The sequence below is a fragment of the Triturus cristatus genome, chromosome 7 (genome assembly GCF_964204655.1).
Source record: "Triturus cristatus chromosome 7, aTriCri1.1, whole genome shotgun sequence".
In the NCBI taxonomy this organism is placed as follows: domain Eukaryota; kingdom Metazoa; phylum Chordata; class Amphibia; order Caudata; family Salamandridae; genus Triturus; species Triturus cristatus.
Genome location: NC_140590.1, coordinates 737,947,338 through 737,967,562, shown reverse-complemented (window position 1 = coordinate 737,967,562; position 20,225 = coordinate 737,947,338). Strand labels below are relative to the sequence as shown.

General features: G+C 48.5%; 1 protein-coding gene across 7 annotated transcripts in view; it reads right to left on the bottom strand.

Moving 5' to 3' along the window:
- The window catches only part of RBFOX3 (RNA binding fox-1 homolog 3), a 2,040,484-nt gene that overhangs the window by 74,941 nt on the left and 1,945,318 nt on the right, over positions 1 to 20,225 (bottom strand). For all 7 annotated transcript variants that reach the window (XM_085617449.1, XM_085617452.1, XM_085617453.1 and 4 more), the window contains one exon: positions 16,016 to 16,069. In XM_085617449.1, the coding sequence (XP_085473575.1) occupies positions 16,016 to 16,069 (54 nt within the window). The remainder of the gene's footprint in view (positions 1 to 16,015; positions 16,070 to 20,225) is intronic.

Sequence of the window (20,225 nt, the reverse complement as noted above, 5' to 3'; positions counted from 1 at the left end):
GGAAGAAAGAGGCACGAGGTGTAATACAGACTGTGCATCCTTGATGAAAAACTGCCAGTCCCCCCCCGGGGTGTCAGTGCTCCACAACAGCAAGTAAACCAAGGTTCCACATCAGGAGCTCTCCTAAGCAGTTGGTCTGGGTGATTTCAGGTTGCGGTGCCTTATTACGGTTTTCACTTTTCTGTTTCTACCTTGTGTAAAATCTCAGATACATTTTTATGTCTCGCCTGAGCCAGCGCATACGCTGCTCTGGCGAGACTTTTTGTAAACGGGCTTCAGAAAATGCTACCACACACATTTGGTGGCGGCCTAGAGCTTGCTGTCACACGCGCGGGCGCGCACTTACGAGAACAGGTGCCATCTCGCAGGCACCCTTACAGCCGCAATTACTTTCACGGCGCTGAGCACATGCGCCATCTCGCAGCACCCTCACAGCCGCGATTACTTTCACTTTCGCGGCGCCGCCAATGCTTGTTTCTTTATCTTTCTACAATAACGCCGTGAATTTGAAGTGTGAGGCAAAATATCTCTTAACTCGTAGAAACTCCTCTTTTGGAAGCAACACAAGAACGAAGTAAAAGCGCAGCTGCCAATTGCAGCGTTTCCAACCACGCTATGGGAGTTATTCCCGTTTGCCACTGTCGCAACAACAAACAAAAATCAGCAACTGGCAGGTACATGGCAAAGAAAGAGAACGGCGCAAGATTTGTCAAACATAGTGAAAGTGATTGCACCTTCTCTCGCGCTCCAGGGAGGAAGCAGTCCTGCTGCTGGCCTCCTTCGGTTTTTACCGCCAGAGCCCCTCCAAATAGCTTCTTACAGCTTGAGTGATTTCTTCCCTGATTAACAATTTCTGGTTGTCTACGGAGTATCTTTAAAGGAATGAACACTACACGAAGCGCTCTGCGCATTCATTTCTTTCCACCATTATAAGAAGTTGTTTACAGCTATAAAATAGAACAAAACACCCCCATCGTACATTAATAATAGGATTCACGGTTTTAAGGAATTTACTCTTTAAACTTTTCCGTCTGCATTTATCCATATTTATTGTTAAATGTTTTACGTGCATTTATCCATAGTTATTTTATGTTTTCTGAAAAAGTGAAGCTGCAGTTAGTATATTTCCACTTCTATTTAACTCATGATGGCACCTTTGCCCGAGGGTACCCTTTGGGCTTTAGTGTTATAAGAAGCCATACACGGTCCATCACTGGTATACAAAAATTAGCATTGTAGTGTAAACATATGCATGTCTGCAGCTGTGTAAATCTTCACTAGAAAACCTTTTTAAACCCCTTCTCCGACAGTGGACACAGCCTTTGGTCTCGCAGTGATGACTTACCGCATTTAAAATAAACCAAAAGAAGGCTCATTTTCAATTTCTTTCCACTATTTAAAAATAAATACATACAGAGAAAAATGTGGTGTTCTGACTGTATCTGTAAAAACAAATCAGCAGAAACAGTAATTGGGTGCATTAATAATAAGTACTTCCTAAATCACTAAGGAGTTTCATAACCTGGTAGAGGGAGGAAGATTAAGTTCCAGTTTCTAAATTTAATTTAATGTTTCATTTTATTTTGGGGTCTTGTAAAGGGCTTTTAATGGCCTCAGATTGCCTAAAACCAGGAAACTCATAGAGACTTATTCCTTACTACAATGGTCACATGAACACTCTTCGCCCAAAGCCTTGCAAGCTCTCTAGCCTTTTGTTGCTCCTGCTGAAATAGGTTCTATATAGAATACATTAAAAAAGTTTAGTGTAAAAAGAATCTCAAAAATTTGCAGTTTCTAAAATACTATAAACAAATGCAAAACATGTTTACGTAAGAACCTATGGAAACTGACTTAGGGGTTTACAATTAGGGCTCCAGGTTTTATGTTTATGGTTGATCTCTCTCTCTACCTCTCTACCTCTCTCTCTACCTCTCTCTACCTCTCTACCTCTCTCTCTTCCTCTCTCTACCTCTCTACCTCTCTCTCTTCCTCTCTCTACCTCTCTACCTCTCTCTCTTCCTCTCTCTACCTCTCTACCTCTCTCTCTTCCTCTCTCTACCTCTCTCTCTACCCACCTCTCTCTACACCTCTCTCTCTACCCACCTCTCTCCACACCTCTCTCTACCCACCTCTCTCCACCCACCTCTCTCTCTCTCTCTCTCTACACACCTCTCTCTCTACCTCTAAGTGGCAGCCGGAGCCTGATAGCACTGCTTGTCCTTTAAAAAAACAAAAGCATTGGCATAGCCAATAGGTCTCGCCTTTGGGGCCTAATAAGTGTTTAACCATGCAACAATTAATGTTGTTGCACCAAGGATATTGTGCCGCATAACTAAATACTTATAAGGTCCCAAAAGCGAGACCTATTGGCTATGCCAATACTTGTTCATAAAGCAACATCCAACTGATGGCTGTGCTCTCGTTCAGTAGAGGCAGCTGACTCCTTTCCACGTGCAGCTGGAGTAGAGAGCCTTTGCCCAGCTAGCGCCCTGGGTGAAAGCACATGTGCGCCCCTCCTGCTCATTTGTGCCCATTACCAAATTAGAGGTGAGGGGCTGGTAGGGAGGAAGAACGCAGAGAAGTAGAAAGTGAAACAGAAGAAAAATAAGGTACTAAAGAAAGAGAACAAAAAGATTTTTAGAGAAGCCAGGAATTGTGATTAGAAGGACTTTGGTAGGTAAGCTTCATGCGCCCATCAGAAGCACGGCGCCCTGGCGCCAGCCCTGAGTGACACCACAAGGAAACAAACACGCTCGAGTTTCCTTTCCTGGCAATGCTACTAATGCAGACAATTTGAACTCTATACCACGTACAAAAAACAACAGTGAGCTCCCTTTAGGTTCAGAATGCACCATCTCATCAGGCACTAAAATGTGCAAACCTCTTTCCCCGATGCAGACCTCTGTGCCAGCCCTTGTACTGTGTCACCTCCGTGGAAGCGATGCCCTGCTGCCAGAACCCGCTCTGACCCCCTGAAGCGCGCCCCCCGCACCCTGCCAGGCTGATCAAGACCGTCGGGAAGATTGACAGACGCTCACCCACCTTCGGAAGACTCCGCAGGCGCCCCGTGCCAGCTTCAAAGGGTGCTGCCCGGCCCACAAATAGGCAATCTTGGTCATTGCATCATTACTCCCAAGTGAGATCAAAGCCTGCAGCGGGCAGCGAAGGATCACACACGAAGCAAAGACACACAGCGGCAGGAGAAGACGGAGCCTCGTCATGCGGCGCTCGGGGAATCGGTGACCTGTTCCCCAGCCAGACCCAGCAAGCTCTTCTTCAGGAAGGAACTGAACATCGTCTTCTTCAAACAGCAGCCCGTTCAGGTGTAACCCACTGCGGGGTGAAGCACAGCTGGGCACCCCCTTCTCCTGCCTGCAGCCCTGGCCTGTCAGCAGGGAGGCGCGACGGCCATTAATCCCCAGTCTCCCACCCTTTGGGGTCCATGCTTGTGCTGCAGCCTTTATTTATAGCGGTCCTATTTATGAATGGCAGGCAGCTCGTACCACTAGATGGGTCCAGAGGCCGGGTCTATAGTGTATCCCTTTCTCCTCAGGACCGTTTTTGAAACTTTGTAATATGCCCTTGTCCTTTCTAACAATTGTCTGCTTCAGTTTGTTGACATGGGCCCCACAAACACGTCTGACATGCCTTCAGCATCCTTTCCCTCACCCCTCCCTCTGTAATCACCCCCCGTTTTCTACAGTGCACTGGACCTTTGTAGCCAGTGCAGTGCTATATAAATTCCCATTAACCACAGGGTCCTTTGCAGCGGTAGGGTTCATATCCGCTCTATAACAATATATCCATTTCCATATTGTGGCCTCGGAGGCGGTCTAAAACCAGATTCCAGGATGGGCTGGGGGAGACTTAACCACGTCAGACCCTTCCCTCTGACAGGTTAGTAGGGCTGGAGCCGAGCCAGCGATATATCACCTTTGTCCTAGGCAATGGCTTGGCAGAAAAGTTCCCAACATTGATGCCTATCATACCATCTGAACACAACAACATCAGACTTGCCTCGTGTGATTAACATCCCTTGTGCAAAGCCTTATAAAGTGCTTCAAGAGTTAGATACAACACAAAACAATGGAGGTACTGTGAACGCCCCTGCAAGTGATTTATCAGGAGACTATGGGGGGAAAAAGGAGGGAGGGCTAATAACATCCTATCGACGTTGTGCGGTGGTAACTGCGGATCACAGATTTTGGAACCTACAATGGTCCTGAAGCAGTGCTTATTTTGAGCCAGTGGTGTCTGGTGCTTGGCAACACCACTTAAATATCAACACCGGCACTTATGCCAGTCTGCTACATGGTGCCACTGTTTGTCTAATGTATAGATGAGCACAACAGTTCTTTATTAAATCAACATACATTAAAATGACTAAAACCTGCCAGCCAAGCAGTCTTATAGCTTTGGAGGCCTGAAAGAGTGTGAATTGTCACACTTTACGAAGTGTGAAGGTTAGTAGCTGGTTTGATACTGTGATTGGCAGCGCTGTCAGGGGCAATGGGTGGTGCAAGCTGCAATGGCATTCTGATGAGTGCCCTGGCACTTTTTTTTTAGTTTATACAAACTAAGCACTGTCCTGAAGTCTCTTATTAGCAGGGTGGAGGCTCTCGAAGTACATAGGGGTAGCCATTGCTTTCACAAAAGCACTACAAGTGAGAAAAAGATGGAGGAACCTTCAAATATCAACACAATCTCATACAATGTGCAGAAGACAGCGAGTAAATTTAGCTTGATCAATATGGAGGCTTCTATCATGGAAGTGACCGATACCATGCGGTCACCTCCAGGAGCAACCTTCCTTTGCAGAAGTTGAGAAACTCAGAGCAGATGTATAACCCAGCTCACACCTCAAACAACCAAACTCTTGCTGATACATTTCACTCAAGTTGCAGAAGTGGATTCAGCAGAAATAATGGCGGCTATTCAGTCATTTTATATTTGACTGGCCCCAAAATGTAAATCCTCAAGATCAAGAGAGGCTAAATAATACATTCAAACACCTGACAAGGCATGTGTTTATCGACCATTAGGTCAGACATTCTCTTGGTATGTAAATGCTCGGATAAACTTTTGACATTTGGCTACATGAAACTTAGAGTGAAGGATCTAGCTCTCCGGGATGGGCCCCTGCGTGGGGAATTTGGATTTCTGGCATGCTCCAAGCCAAATATTCAACTGAAAAATTGTGAGCCCAATGCCAGAGGTGAAAGTGTCCTGGTTTTGAAGAGATGGCGTATGTAGAACCAGAAATTTGCCATGATCCTGAGGGAGTTGACTGACAGTGCTCTGTTTCGGAACCATCAAAGTGACCGATACTGGATCCCACAATGCCCATGGGTCGGCGACTGTTTCTTTCAAGTCACATTTTTTTGCTTTTCTCCCCTAAATATTACAACACTGTCTAAGAATTTGGAGGACAAGAACAGGCGTGATTTTATTTCTTACCATGATCTTTTTGCGTTTCCAGAGTTGGTCTTTGACTCCCATTTTTACGCAGGGCTTGACAAATATCGTGTGGTGGCCATCCCTAATCACTGAGGGCTTAAGTATATATACTTTGTTTCTTTTAAATATCTGTCAGGTGGTGAGCATGCTTGGCGGATTGTATTAATGATGCCCTTAAACTAGAAGGTCCTAAGATACCAACATTATTTTCTGACTATGCTTCCATGCCAACAAGTATGCAAAATCTGCTTAATACCTTTAAGGAGTTCTGTGATCAGACTGGGTAATCAAATCAACACCTCAAAAAAGAAGTTCATGGTTTATATATCTCTCATAAATCCTTTAAAACATCTTGCTCTTGCTTGTTCATCCAATTGAGAGGGTTGCAGAGATTATCTGGGCATCAGGGCTAAGATTCGATACAAAATAACAAATAGAACTTGTGAAACCCAAGTGTCTTTAGATTCTGTGGACTAGAGCTACCGTCCATTTTGCTAGGAAGCCAAGTGGTAGAACAATTTCTCCAGCCATCGAATTGCATAAAGAGCAAGCCAATTCCGCTGCATTGTATGACCCTCATCTTGTGTGTTTTCCTGTATTATGGTGATACATAAATATATTGTCACTTGCAGTTGCTTAAAATCCTATTTTTAAAGATTTTCTGAGGTTAACCTCCAGTACTCCCATTATACGTGGAGCTGGGCTTAAGAAATAATAATTTATTAATTTGGATCAGACCCCTGTTACGTTGGGCTAATATTTTGAGCTTAGAGGAGTGGGTCTATTTGACGCAAAATCTTAGATGATGTAAATCCAATCGATTCTTTGGTTGTTATAGGTCTCTCTCAATTTTGATTGACCCTAGAACTAATAAAAATCTGATCCTCTGTTGTCATCAAAATTATTTATTGGAAATGGGAGGAATCAGAGACATTAAGAAGCGTGGACAAATACCATTGGTGAGCCTTTCATTTTGATAAAGTAGTACAACAGCAGAGGTAAATAAGGAAAAAGGGCACCTGTATGTCTCATTGTCTGGCTACTGGTGCCTCAGGCAGGGATCATGGGGCCCGGGATCCCTGAGTTTTGCTCCCAGCTTCCCGAAAAGGAAAGACACAAATATGGCACAAGAAAGTGGCACATTTTGCATGGATTCAGAAAATATGGCTCCTTATCGCCACTTCCGGGTCAGTAATTCCAGCTGCTAAATAATGGGGCACAAGCATTTTCGGACAGCATTGGGCGGCTGTGCCTGTTTGCAGGTCCCTTGCACTTACGTGCCAGGTCTGTTATTTTTAGGGTATTCCTTAGGCTTCTCTTCCTGACTTCCCTTACTAACAGGTTTTGCACCTTCCTCCTTGGATGTTTGCCTACATAATATAACATCTGAAGGTGAAGCCTCCTCCAGCCTCACGACCTGGAGTGAGTCATAAGCTTCTTCTGCAGTTATTGTCATTTTAGGCGCCTGTTTAACTTGTTGTCAGTTTATGTTTGTTTTTAATCTATTTGCTTACAGGGTCTGAGTGTTTCTGAGGTCCATTGTTTCTCCCTTGCATTTCCCTATGTTACCTGGGTCTGATCCTGAAACATTGATCAGCGCTTTTTATCATTCCCTTATTTAAATGGAAATCATTATGTAAATTGCCCCAGGGGAGTGTATAATTGATATAAATGTTTGTAGTGAAGCCATGTGCGCCAGGAGATTTTTATCAACACAATCTACAAGCTCTCCTTGCTATTTTGACCGCCAAGCTAGAGTATGTCAATGGCTTATGTCTTGGCACTCCCTGCTTCAGAAAACACACGAGTCAACGGATGTAAAATGCGACAAGACTCTTCCTGCGCCTTCACCTGAGGAAACATGACACCAGTCCTGCAAACACTTTACTGCCTACCTGTACATAGATGTTCAAAGCTCTCTGCAACGTCCACAGAAACTCAGAGAAGGACCACTATACCTACAAGTTAAATGTAACTCATATAACCAAAATAGGACCCTGTGCGCCAAGCTAGCATCACAAATCGTCACATGGATAGGGAATCCACAGGAGGCTCTGCTGACTCAGTACAAGCCACCAAGCACTGAACTATTTGCCTGCCAAGAATGTAAGCATCCAGAAGCAATTAGAGTTCAGAAGAAAGATGAAAACATGGTTGTTCCTGAAATAATGACGTCAACTGATGACCCTGGGATAGCCCCCAGTATGACGATCCTTCTACCAATATGAGAACGTTTGAGGGCAACGGAAGAGTATGGACCAGCACAGCGTACCAAGAGCGCAGACACAGACACTCAACAAAAACCGGGGTGCTCCATACAACTTTACCTCATAATGACAGATGGAGTATGAGAACTACACCTTCCCAATTAGTACTCGAAGTACTCACAGCCACTCCACACCTGGAGACCCGCAACCTGCCTAATGACGAGTGGGACTCTAACCATAGCCACTACGCATGCCCTCCCCGTCCCAGACTTAACAGACATAGAAGAAAGGGTAGACATAATATTCTGTCTCCAACCCAAGAGTAATCTAGTCTTCACCATGGCTCTCCCGGTCTCAATTTGATATAACCCATGTCACCATATCAATCAAATACTGTGTCATTATCAGATAATTAATTATCAATAGCGCTGGAATATAATGTATGAAATGGCCTGTTTAACATGGTTTGCAACTAGATGGCACTTTCAAGGCTGCACCAGCAGATTTAAATGAGCACTCCCAAACTAATCAGAAAGGCTTGCTGAGACCAAAGAGATCGAGCACAAATTGTCAGTCAATAGAAGACTCCAACATAGTCCACCCAGCAGGTCTCAAATAATCACATACTCTGAGAACTGATATCCTAAGATGAAAAAAAAGATTACAATAGCACAGTAAACCTTGGCAAATCTCTTCAATGGACATCTCAATGGCGATCATATACAGGAGGCCACATGAAGCAGGCTCGGGGTCCCCTCACTCTTTATCAACCTCTTCAGGATCCACAGGATCAGAGAGTGGACAACCTCCTCCCACAGCCTGCATATAAAACCAGTTTGTCAATCATGACCAATAAACTACCAACACAAGAAAGGGAACAGCAGAGCTAATCAGATCCGCCAGCATTACACATAAACCTGTGCATCTACCTCTCACCCCTCCCCGTCCACCACAACACTAAGTGCTGCATCCCATAACTTGACAACCGCAAAGCGGTGGTGATCACGCAGGACACAGGCACCGAGCAAAGAGTCAACCAACCTCACACCCGCATGGTGGTGTGTGCTGCCAGAGTGGACAAGTGCTCCAGGGCCCACGCAGGGGTGGTAAGTGCTATACAAACACTATGACACAGGTCGATATCCAACTGGGAGAAGTCCAACTCCCAAAGAACCATCTTAAGAGTAAAATGAAGTTTCACATGCATTGACTGCATGCCTGATTCCCTCTTTGTTGAAGCGGCGCGGCTGATATGATCCATCCAGTACAGGAACAAGTGTTTCTTTCAGAATACTCCTTGTGACTGCAAATGAGCAGCTCGGGCCTCCCCGTTGAGGCCAGTCATTGTGCTTTTGACGCCTTCCCATCATAACATGCCGTGGGGCGCGTGTGAGACCTGCTCTCCTTCTTGAGAGCCCCAGGTGAGTTCCTTTCAAACCTTGTGAGGCTTAGGGTGGGCGTAATGTAAGGGAGTATTTTTTCCCTTTTTTTTTGTAAATAGGTGGTTGGTGTTATGAGTGTTGTTAACCAGCAATTATCATGGCACGGTCTAGATTGAATGACTGCCAGGTGCCGCTTCACTGAGATCAAAGAATGTAAATTAACCTGTGGGCTCCTTGAAGCCCGCGCAGGAGCTGTAATACGGGGCTTAACTCTGCAGCAGGGAAGGAAGGCTTCCAAAGCCCAGAGCAGGCAGTGCGATGTGGGCCATCGTGCTCTCTTTGGATTCCTTTATTTTTGAAACATGTAGAAACGGTAGGCAGGGGCGTAGCTTCAGAGGGTGGGGGGATTTTGGGGTCTTACACCCCCCTAATAAATGTATTCTGTAGTAAATAGTTGGATATGGTGAGATGTTTGTCTGACTTTACTTGGGATTTTTACATACACGTGCATAAAAAACACAAACACACTGATCTGTTTTAACCCCTTGGCTGTGGCGGGAATTCCGCCGCAGCGCTGGGGGGGGGGTTTGGGGGCAGCGCAGTGGCGCTGTGCTCATGACGGAGCCACTCCGTCATGAGCCACGGTTGAGCTGTGCTCATGACGGAGTGGTTCCGTCATGACTCTGCCCACTGCGCTAATCGCCCGCACAGGCGGGGAATCAGCGCAGCGTGGGAGGAGCGACGGCCAACGGCCGCAGCATGACGGAACCACTCCGTCATGAGCACACGGCACCCGTGGCTCATGACGGAGTGGCTCCGTCATGAGCGCTGAAAGGGTTAAAGGTCTTAAAAATAGTTATTTTACAAAATATTGAGTTATAAGTTCCCCTCACAATCCACACTCCTCTCCCTTCCTACTGCTCCTTAAGGTCCCCCTCCTGCTTCGCTTTTTGTATAATGTATTTTGACCCGCGTGATTTTTGGGTAATCTGAAGCTCACAACCCCCCACTCCACCCCGTCCAATCTTACTGATCAAGCTAGGCCCCTGACCGGTGGGTCTGTGCTACGCAAAACTGCCATACTAAAGAGGGGCGAGTCAACAAATTAACAGGGAGAACTGAGTCGAGCCAAGGGTCGGTTCTAGGTCCGAGAGCCAATGCACGAGCCAAGCGCTGAAAATATTTAGCATGTAAACGTGTAACGAACAGGTTAGAATATGGTATGGGTTCATCAAAATTTACAAAAGCCTATTTCTTTTGCACGCGTAAACGTTTCACCTGAGTACATCAGATCCGCTACGACGCCAACACCCTCCGCGAACTCAACACCAGACGATCCTCGAACTGCTTCCAAGCCAGCCCGAGACACACCCACGGACCCTTCACCTGCCGTAGCTGCAGCTTCACCAGCCGCCGAATACCAGCACGCCTTACTCCACCCGTCAGAGCAGAACGCAACCACCTCAGATGCATACTACTCAAACCCGCTCCGTCCACAAGCAAGCCATTGAACTCTGGGACCTACTTGACTCAGCCTCCCCGGATGTCGCCTTCCTAACAGAGATATGGATGAACTCCTGGGCACCCGACATCGCCATAACCATCCCAGATGGCTACAAGATCACCAGAAGGGACCGCACCAACAAACCAGGAGGAGGAATCGCCATTGTCTACAGAAACACACTCAGATTCTCGACCTCCACAGCAGACACCTCCAGCACCGCCGAACACCTGCACTTCCAGATCCGCACAGACCCCAACACTACCCTCAGAGGAACACTAGTTTACAGATACCCCGGATGCCGGCCACAGTTCATCAACGACATCTCAGACATCAACAGCACGCAAGCTCTTGCTTCCACAGACTACATCCTCCTCTGTGACCTAAATTTCCACCTCGAGAACGCCGACGACAGCAACTCCATTGCTCTGCTTGACAACCTCACCAACCTCAGACTCAAACAGCTCGTCACGACCCCAACCCACACCGCCGGACACACGCTCAACCCCATCCTCTCTGCCAGCAACCACGTCTCCTTCAGCCACACCACCGAACTCCACTGGACCGACCATTGCTGTGTTCACTTCACCTTCAAGAAACCCACCTCGCACCACCACCCGCAACGGATCCCCTACCGCAGCTGGAACAAGTTCACCGAAGACCAGCTCATCACCACCCTCGTTCGAGACCCACCAACAGACACCACTTACACCGACACAGCCGCCCGCAAACTCAGGCAATGGATCGACGACTGCGCCAACACACTCACCCCGATCAAGAAACCCTCAAACAGTTGCACTGACAGAAAGGCCAGTTGGTTCACCACCGACCTCCAGGAGTCCAAGCGGACTTGCCGAAGACTCGAGAAAAAGTGGCGCCACTAACAGACTCCGGACAATCACGCAGCCCTAAAGAATGCCAGCCGCAAGCACCACCAACTCATCAGAGCCACCAAAAGGACCTCCTTCAAGGAACGCATCGACAACAACGCACACAACAGCAATGAGCTCTTCAACATCGTAAAGGAACTCTCCATCTACAGCTCTGGCACCAACAACATCCTGCATTCGCAAGACCTATGCGACTCCTTTGCCACCTTCTTTTACCGCAAGATTGCAGACATCCAGGACAGCTTCAAAGCCCAGATCCTCACTACAGCCACCGACACCGCAGACTCACCACCACCAGCCTCACCAACCACCTGCTCTCCTGGACCACATCAACGACGACGACACCATCAAGACCATGAACACCATCCACTCCGGCTCATCATCCGACACCAGCCCTCACCACATCTTCAACAAAGGAAACCACATCATCGCACCCCAACTCCAGAAGATCATCAACAGCTCCTTCGAGACCGCCAACTTCCCGGAAAGCTGGAAGCACGCCGAGATCAAGGCCCTACTCAAAAAACCCACAGCAGACCCAAAGAACCTCAAGAACTTCCGGCCCATCTTCCTGCTTCTGTTCCTGGCAAAAGTCATTGAAAAGATAGTCAGCAGGCAACTGTCCCACTTCCTCGAGGAGAACAACATCCTGGACCCATCCCAATCTGGATTCCGCAGCAATCACAGCACCGAAACCGCCCTCATCGCTGCCACATATGACATCAGGACCCTACTGGGGAATGGCGAAACCACGGCCCCCATCCTCCTGGACCACTCGGAAGCCCCTGACACTGTCTGCCACCACACCCTACGCACACGCCTACACGACGCAGGAATACGTGACAAAGCCCTGGACTGGACCACCTCCTTGCTCACCAACAGAACCCAGAGGGTTCGCCTCCTCCCTTTCCGTTCTGAAGCCACCAACATCATCTGTGGCGTGCCCCAAGGATCATCCCTCAGCCCTACCCTTTTCAACGTCTACATGGCACCGCTCGCCAACATCGTCCGCTCGCACAACCTCAACATCGTCTCTTACGCCGACGACACTCAGTTTATCCACTCACTCACCAAGAACCCTGCCACTGCCAAAACCAACCTCCACGAAAGAATAAAGGCCGTCGCCTACTGGATGCAGAACAGCCGCCTGAAACTTAACTCAGACAAGACAGAGGTCTTCATCCTCGGCTCCACCCCCTCCGCCTGGGATGACTCTTGGTGGTCAACCGCCCTGGGAGCTGCACCCACACCCACCAACCACGCACGCAACCTGGGTATCATCCTGGACTCATCGCTCTCAATGACTCAGCAAGTCAACGCTGTCTCCTCCTCCTGCTTCAACACCCTCTGCAAGGTCTACAGATAGATCCCCACCGGAACATGAAGGACGGTCACCCAGGCCCTCGTCAGCAGCAGACTGGACTACGGTAACAACCTCTACGCGAGAACCACGGCCAAACTCCAGAAAAGACTCCAATGCATGCAGAACGCCTCCGCACGCCTCATCCTCAACATACCCCGCCACACCCACATTACCGCCCACCTGAAAGACCTGCACTGGCTCCCAGTCAACAAGAGGGTCACCTTCAAGCTCCTCACCCACGCTCACAAAGTACTCCACAACGCCGGACCGGCATACCTCAACAAATGTCTCACCTTTTACATACCGAACCGCCAGCTTCGCTCCGCCGACCTCACCCTCGCCACCGTTCCACGCATCCACAGGACCTCCACCGGCGGCAGATCCTTCTCCTACCTCACTGCCAAGACATGGAACACCCTACCCACACAGCTGCTGACCTTCAGGAGACTTCTCAAAACCTGGCTTTTAAAGCAGTAGCTGCACCAAGTCCCCCCCCCCCTTCAGCGCCTTGAGACCCTCACAGGTGATTAGTGCGCTCTACAAATGTTTGATTGATTGATTATGACAAAACCAACTTAAGTCGTTATTTGTTTTCCGTGGACCTTATGAAGGCTCCAAAACAACCTAAGTGTAATAGTGCTAACTCCATGCAACAATCAAATTACTTATTTTATGTCCTCTATTTACCTATTTTATTTATTTATACATTCATTGTCGTTCGCAATGTATAAGTTAATTGCTTCTATTCAGTAGAGAGAGAGAAAGAATGAGAGAGGCGATTTGGGATGGAGCATGGGGTCAGAGAACTTAGAATATGTAGGTTTTCAATTATTTCCTGAATGTATGGAGGTTGTTAGAGTTCCGTAAGTATTTTTGAAGGCTGTCCCGAATGCGATTTCCAGCCAAACGGAAGAGTCTGCCTCTTTGAGATTTGCCAGTGGTGTGGGGGATCTTGATTGGGTTAGTTTATTTCAGCACAGCGACCTGGGTAGAATGTATTTTTGATTTTGTTCTGTAGGTAGATTGGTGCTGGGCCATCAAGGCATTTTAAAGTGAGGTAAAGGGGTTTAAAGGTCATCTTGTTGTTAACCTGCAGCTAGTGATAGATAATGTTTTGGGTTTTCTCAGTCCATAGATAAGGCGTACGGAAGCTTTTTGAAGTTTTTGACTTGCTAGAGCAAATGCCTTAGTAGAGTGAGTTGCAGTAGCCCAAGCGGGGATTAACTAGAGCTCTAACTACAGAGAAGTGCTGTACTGTGATGTGCAAGACAGTGTTTTTCTTAATACCAGTTTTGTTGGTGGATGGATGATTTGACCGCTGCTCCATTTGAGATGTAAGCCTGAGGTCAGTGTGTAAATTCCTGGCAAGAAAAACATATAGTATTGTACAGAAACAGGTGCTTTTTTATTCTGGATCCAGGCACTTTAAGTAAAACGAATGTTGGATGCCAGACATTGGTAACATGCTTTACCATAAGCTGAAGTAAGTTGCCATGGTGTCTGTTCACGTTTAGTTCATAAATGCACATCTTTTCTCCTAGGCAGTGCCGGCTGGCAACATTTCAAAGTGATGAGACGAGCAAACAGGCTGTACAGAAACACTCAGGCTGGTGTTGGTGCAGGCTTCCTTTCAGCACGCACAATGCTCTCAGATGTTTTAAAACCCACACGTCTCCGGTGTAAAACGCACCAAGGATGACTATGATATAAAAAGCCTTACCTCCGAATCACCAAGTCATTCTTTGGCTCAAGGAAGTAATGCCTGTCTTCTCTGGGTTGCGCTCCCTCTGTGCGGCACAGTGATGCAACAGCCTATGGTGTCCTCCTGGTTTTGTACTGGTTGCACAAGCATGGCCTGGCTGACATCCCCAGAGCGAACTCCCCTAACCAATCTTGAAGCTGCTCTCATGCTGTTAATCAGCATGAAAGCAGTGCCAGGATTGGATGGAGCGGGCTGGATCAACGCTCATACTGGCACTAGGGGCCTGTGCTGTCTATCCACCTGGAGGTCTAACACAGCTCAGGCTGGAGAGGTTTAAAATGCAAATGTCAGGCAGGTCGTAGCATGACAGCGGCCAAAATGACATCTGCAGTTTAAGCTGGTGTAGCCAGGCACCCCTCCTTCCTGCTCCCAGTCTGCGCTGCAGTAATGGTTCCACCCCACAATGCCCTCACATGACTCAGCTCCGCACCTGGCAGAGCAAAAAATAAAATGGTAATAAAGTCACTTTATTCCCATTTTATTATTCACTTTTCCTATGGCCACAGCAGGGGAAGAGGGGGGAGACGCTTCTCTGCCCAAATGGAGCAGCCGCAGCTAAAAATATTGTTGCATAGCTGAAGAATCTTACAGCCCTAAGAAGCTAGTGCCACCACTGAGCATTAAACTGGTTTTCAAAGCAAATATCTGTAGTTTGCTAAAATGTCTACTTACTCATCCTAGTCTAAACATCTTCTCTTCTTCACACACATAAAGAAGAACGGTGGTAAAGGTTTTCGTGAACTCAGTTGGTAATTAACACATGTACTAATGTCGTATGTTGCCTGATTCGGTCATAATTCCATAGAGAGACACACGGACACACAGGAAGTTGCAGACCCATGCAGAAACCCCCAATATTACTTCACGGATGACATTCAAAAGCGCCCCAGCTGCCAACAACACCCAAAACCCAGGCACTTGTAGCTCCTCGGATCCAAATGCAGCTCGGGGGGCTCAGGGCTCTTGCAGATGCTGCGGGGTACAAGAACAGTGGACCCGAACGCAGTGCAGCTTACAAAGCCATTTGAGCGCGGGAGAACATCTTCGGTTCAGCCAACGTGCCAGCAGTGCGTCATGACGCAGAGATGCCCGTGTGCATACGTACAGTGCCAGACAGTTCAGGCTTATAGTCTGTACACAAACTGCACGTGCACACGCACACCAACTAGAGGTAGCGTTAACACAATAAACAGATTGAAACTGCAAACACACACGCTATAAGCACACTGTGAGCAGATGCAGAGCAGATGCACGCCCACTCTGCAGGCAAGCATACTTATACAAAATACAAACAGAATGAACACCCATGCTATAGGCAGGTTTAAAATACAGATACAAAACTGACAACTCGCACAAAACGGCACGCCGGAGTCTACAGACAGGCAGTTCACACACAGACCAACATAAAAAAAAAACTTCCACCGGCCTTGTGGGGGCGCGGGAGGGGCATTACCTGCATAGAATTCTGGCCCATAAACTGCGCTCACTACTGGGTTCAACTTCCAGCCTAAAAGAGGGAAGAGACAAGCCAAAGTCAGAAAACGAAAAGGGGTAGATACATTGTGGAAGAAAGCACACTCTAAAGCTGAGAGAAAGAGAGAGACCACAGTCGTGGTGTGAGCCATGGCTGACCGCCACACTGCACTGAGAGAGAATTATGCAAGAGAACCGGTGTCACTAAACAACAATCATTGAAAATGCAATAGGTCTCGCCTTTAATTAAGTTAAAGCCATTTGTTTCGCTAATGGTATTGTATAGCAAAGCAAATGGCTTTAAGTTAATGAAGCTCTAGCCCCTATTCCCGTCTTCTCATACCCAATGCATCCTTAAATGTCCCATGTACAGCCGGGGTTGACACTCCTATTACCCCTGCCCTCCAGTGACACTTTACCTGTTACGGGTGGTGGTGGACGTGGTGGTGGACGTGGTGGCAGTGGACGTGGTGGTGGACGTGGTGGTGGTGGTTGTGGTGGTGGTGGGGGAAGTGGTATTGGACGTGATGGTGGTAGTGGACGTGATCGTGGACGTGATGCTAGACGCGGTGGTGGCGGTGGTGGATGTGGTGGTGGTGGACGTGGTGGTGGATGTGGTGGTGGACGTGGTGGTGGACATAGTAGTGGATGTAGTGGTGGATGTAGTGGTGGTGGATGTGGTGGTGGACGTGATGGTGGCAGATGTGGATGTGGTGGTGGATGTGGTGGTGGACGTGGTGGTGGTGGATGTGGTGGTGGTCGTGGTGGACGTGGTGGTGGATGTGGTTGTGGATGTGGTGGTGATGGACGTGGTGGTGATGGACGTGGTGGTGATGGACGTGGTGGTGGTGGACGTGGTGGTGGACGTGGTGGTGGACCGTGGTGGTGGACGTGGTGGTGGATGTGGTGATGGTGGTGGACGTGGTGGTGGTGAACGTAATGGTGGTGGACGTGGTGGTGGATGTGGTGGTGGATGTGGACATGGTGGTGGTGCTGGTGGATGTGGTGGTGGTGGACGTGGTGGTTGTGTTGGACGCGGTGGAGGTGGACATGTTGGTAGTGGATGTTGTGGGGGAGGTGGTGATGGTGGACGTGGTGGTGGATGTGGTGGTGGTGGACATGGTGGACGTGGTGGTGGTGGTGGTGGTGGACGTGGTGGTGGTGGACATCGTGTTGGTGGTGGACGTGGTGGATGTGGTGGTGGACGACTATTGGGTAGGAGGGTGCTGGCAGAATGCGGAAGGAGAGGAGGATCTCAAAGGGGGCACATGTTAGAGCAGAAAGGGGCTGAACATTAGAAACAAAAAACAGCGAGTAGATAGAACACGAAACAGATTTAACGGGATGGTCCCTTCTTATAGCTTATGTGAATGTTCCTTAGCACCCCGTTTTTATTAAACAGGGTGACCATGGAGAGATTAATTGATTAATCATGCATGATGATCGCGTGCGGAAGCTGGTGTTGTTTGAGTCACGGCGTTAGCTTACCAATGAGTGATTCTGGGCAAATTAATTAATCTCCCGTGCCTTCTAAAAGGCAATGTGTTCCTGTGTGAATGTGCTCTTGTGTAATGTAACTGGGTGTCTTGTAACGGTCTCTACTGCTCTTGAGTTCAGTTGGCGCTGTATGAATTTGCTAAACAAACAGCCAGCAGACCTTGTAGAGCAAGAGCCTATTATATCCGTTCATGTAGCGCACACACAGCAATGAGGGCTCTGTACAGTCCAGTACTGCACACTACACAACAAACAAATATCCGTTCATGTGGCGCACGCACAGCAATGAGGGTTCTGTACAGCCCAGTACTGCATTTAAAATTTAAAGTGCATTAAAGCGCAAGGCTCAGTTAATTAAAAAAAACACGCCGTGCCTGAGTGGCTCACAAAGAAAAGAAACAAGCGCGGTTCCGAAAGTGAAAGAGGACCGCGCTGCATCCGGAGCATGGGGATCTCTTGTCTTTATGGGGCCATGTGTTTCTAATTAGAAACACATGGCTCCATAAAGATAAGAAAGAGCTTTGCGACAGCAGCAAAGCAGGCCACCGAGTCTGGATCGGAGGCGAAAGGGCGTGAACCCAAAACCCTAATTTCCAATGGCAGGCCACCGTTTAGCCAGCCCTCTTCTGAAAGTCCTCCTTAACAATAAATCTCGCTGAGCGAGCAGCGCATGCGCTGCTACGCTAGGCGAGACCTAAAAACCAGGGCTCACATTTAACAACCTGGCCTGTGCAGCAAGTAGGGGTCCTGTGAGGTGCATCTAACAATCAACAACACAGTTAACTACACAAAAGACTGGAATGGCCATACCAAGCTGAGCAAAAAGAGAAACATTTCATCAGAAAAACAAAAACACCAAGCATTTGCAATGCAATAGGTCTCGCATTTACGCAAGTTTAAGCTATTGGCATTGCAAATGACAATGCCTTTTATTTATGTTTTAAAAGCAAAAATAAAAGGCATTGTCATTTGCAATGTCAATAGCTCAAACTCGCGTAAATACGAAACCTATGGCATTGCAAATGCTCGTCTTGATTTATCCTGCTAGGAAGTCCTTACAGAAGAAGACTTCTCCCTTCGATGCATCATGGGCACCCAGTGTGGCTGTGGATGGGATGGTGGGGGGGGGGGGGGAGCAGGAAATCTAGTGTGTAAAGAGTACACTGTGAGGACAGACCGGTTCAGATGCTCTGTCCTTTACTCCCTGTGTAACTCTGCTGGAAGTTTGGGTGTCTTCAGCTTTAAACCACATACACCCGGATTAAATGTAATGAAGGGATCAAGTTGGGGAGCAGGAGAGAGGGTGAGGCCGGTTGACCGGCAGGGAGTTGTATAGCCGGGGAGCAGTGAAGGAATGCCCCCTGGTTCAGCACCCCCGTCCTTCCCGAAGGGTCAGGGATATGTCTGGACCATGAGCCTTAGAGGAGGCCACCTCCAATGAGTGGAACCGGACTGGACAGGGGTAATGAGGGGGAGAGGGTAGGCAGGAAGTTACGGGGCAGTGGAGGGGACACTGGGCTGGCTCAGCCCAGTCGTAAATTTTCTGATAGGAATGCAGCCTTGGGGTGAAAGGCATTTAACTGCAGGCACCCGGAGGGGCCTCTTTCTCCTGGGAATTCTGTGAGGAGAGGTGGTGCTGCTGCATGAGGTGAGGTGAGGGGGTGGGGGTGGGGCTAAGGGAGCGGTGAGGCCTCGGAAAGGAGGGCACACAAGGCGCCGGCACCTTAGTGCTAATGTGGAGCGTTGTGGTGGGGCGGGGGTGGATGTTTACAGTAAGCAAGAGATTAAATGAATTGTGGGAGGGTCTGCCCAGAGATGAAAGATCTACTCTACAAAGAGGGCGGGGTGGCTTGCTTGTGTTTTATCATACCAACTCGGAGAGTTTGCTTAGAAAACGAGTTGCACCTCAGCGCCTACTGGCACCGTGGCCACGAGCTGTAACTAGGGAGGCAGCAGGGTTTGGACGGTCGAGTGGAGTGCGAGTACTCTGCCTGGGTAATGTGCGTGAGAGGGGGCGGGGAGTATAAGAGACTCAGTCTGGCTGGAAGTAATACTGAATAGCTGTGGTCATTTGTAAGCAAGTTTCCCCGTTGGAATGTGGGGACCCCTTCCCTGCCCTCACGCAGTTCATGGCCTGTCTTTCCTCTTCGTCGATATCCGACGAAATCCGGTTCGGTGGGGAGGTTGCAGGTCAGCGGGGCCGGGCACTCGTGGGTTGGCACACATGGCCGGAGATGAGCGAGGGTCTTGCATTGCTGCCTTATGAAAATAAACTTGGTTTTCCTTTTGCCTCAGATCGGTGCAGGTATTTGCTTTTAGTTTTGTTCTGTGGGAGTGAGTGCCACTTTGTTTATAGGGGTACTGGTGAATTGTTGCGCTCGGGCGTTGCGGCGCGAAGCACTGGGAAAAGAGAGAGATGATCAACGGGACTGAGCAATTACAATAGTTTCACTTCCTTCTGGGCCTCCGAAGCCGTTTAAGTGGCAGTGAAAGTTGCACAAATAAGGACCGCGCTTGCTTGGGGGGTATAGGAGTCGAAATTCGGCAGCAGGAGAGGAGGGAGGGTGGAGCCTCGCAGGGCCTGGGGATCCCTTGGCATTCCTACACACCTGGGAGGATGGGAGGGCGGTGCCTGGCACTAGTCGGCGCAGCGTCCATGGCCGGGGGTTGTTCACTATCAGGGGTGCCCCCCT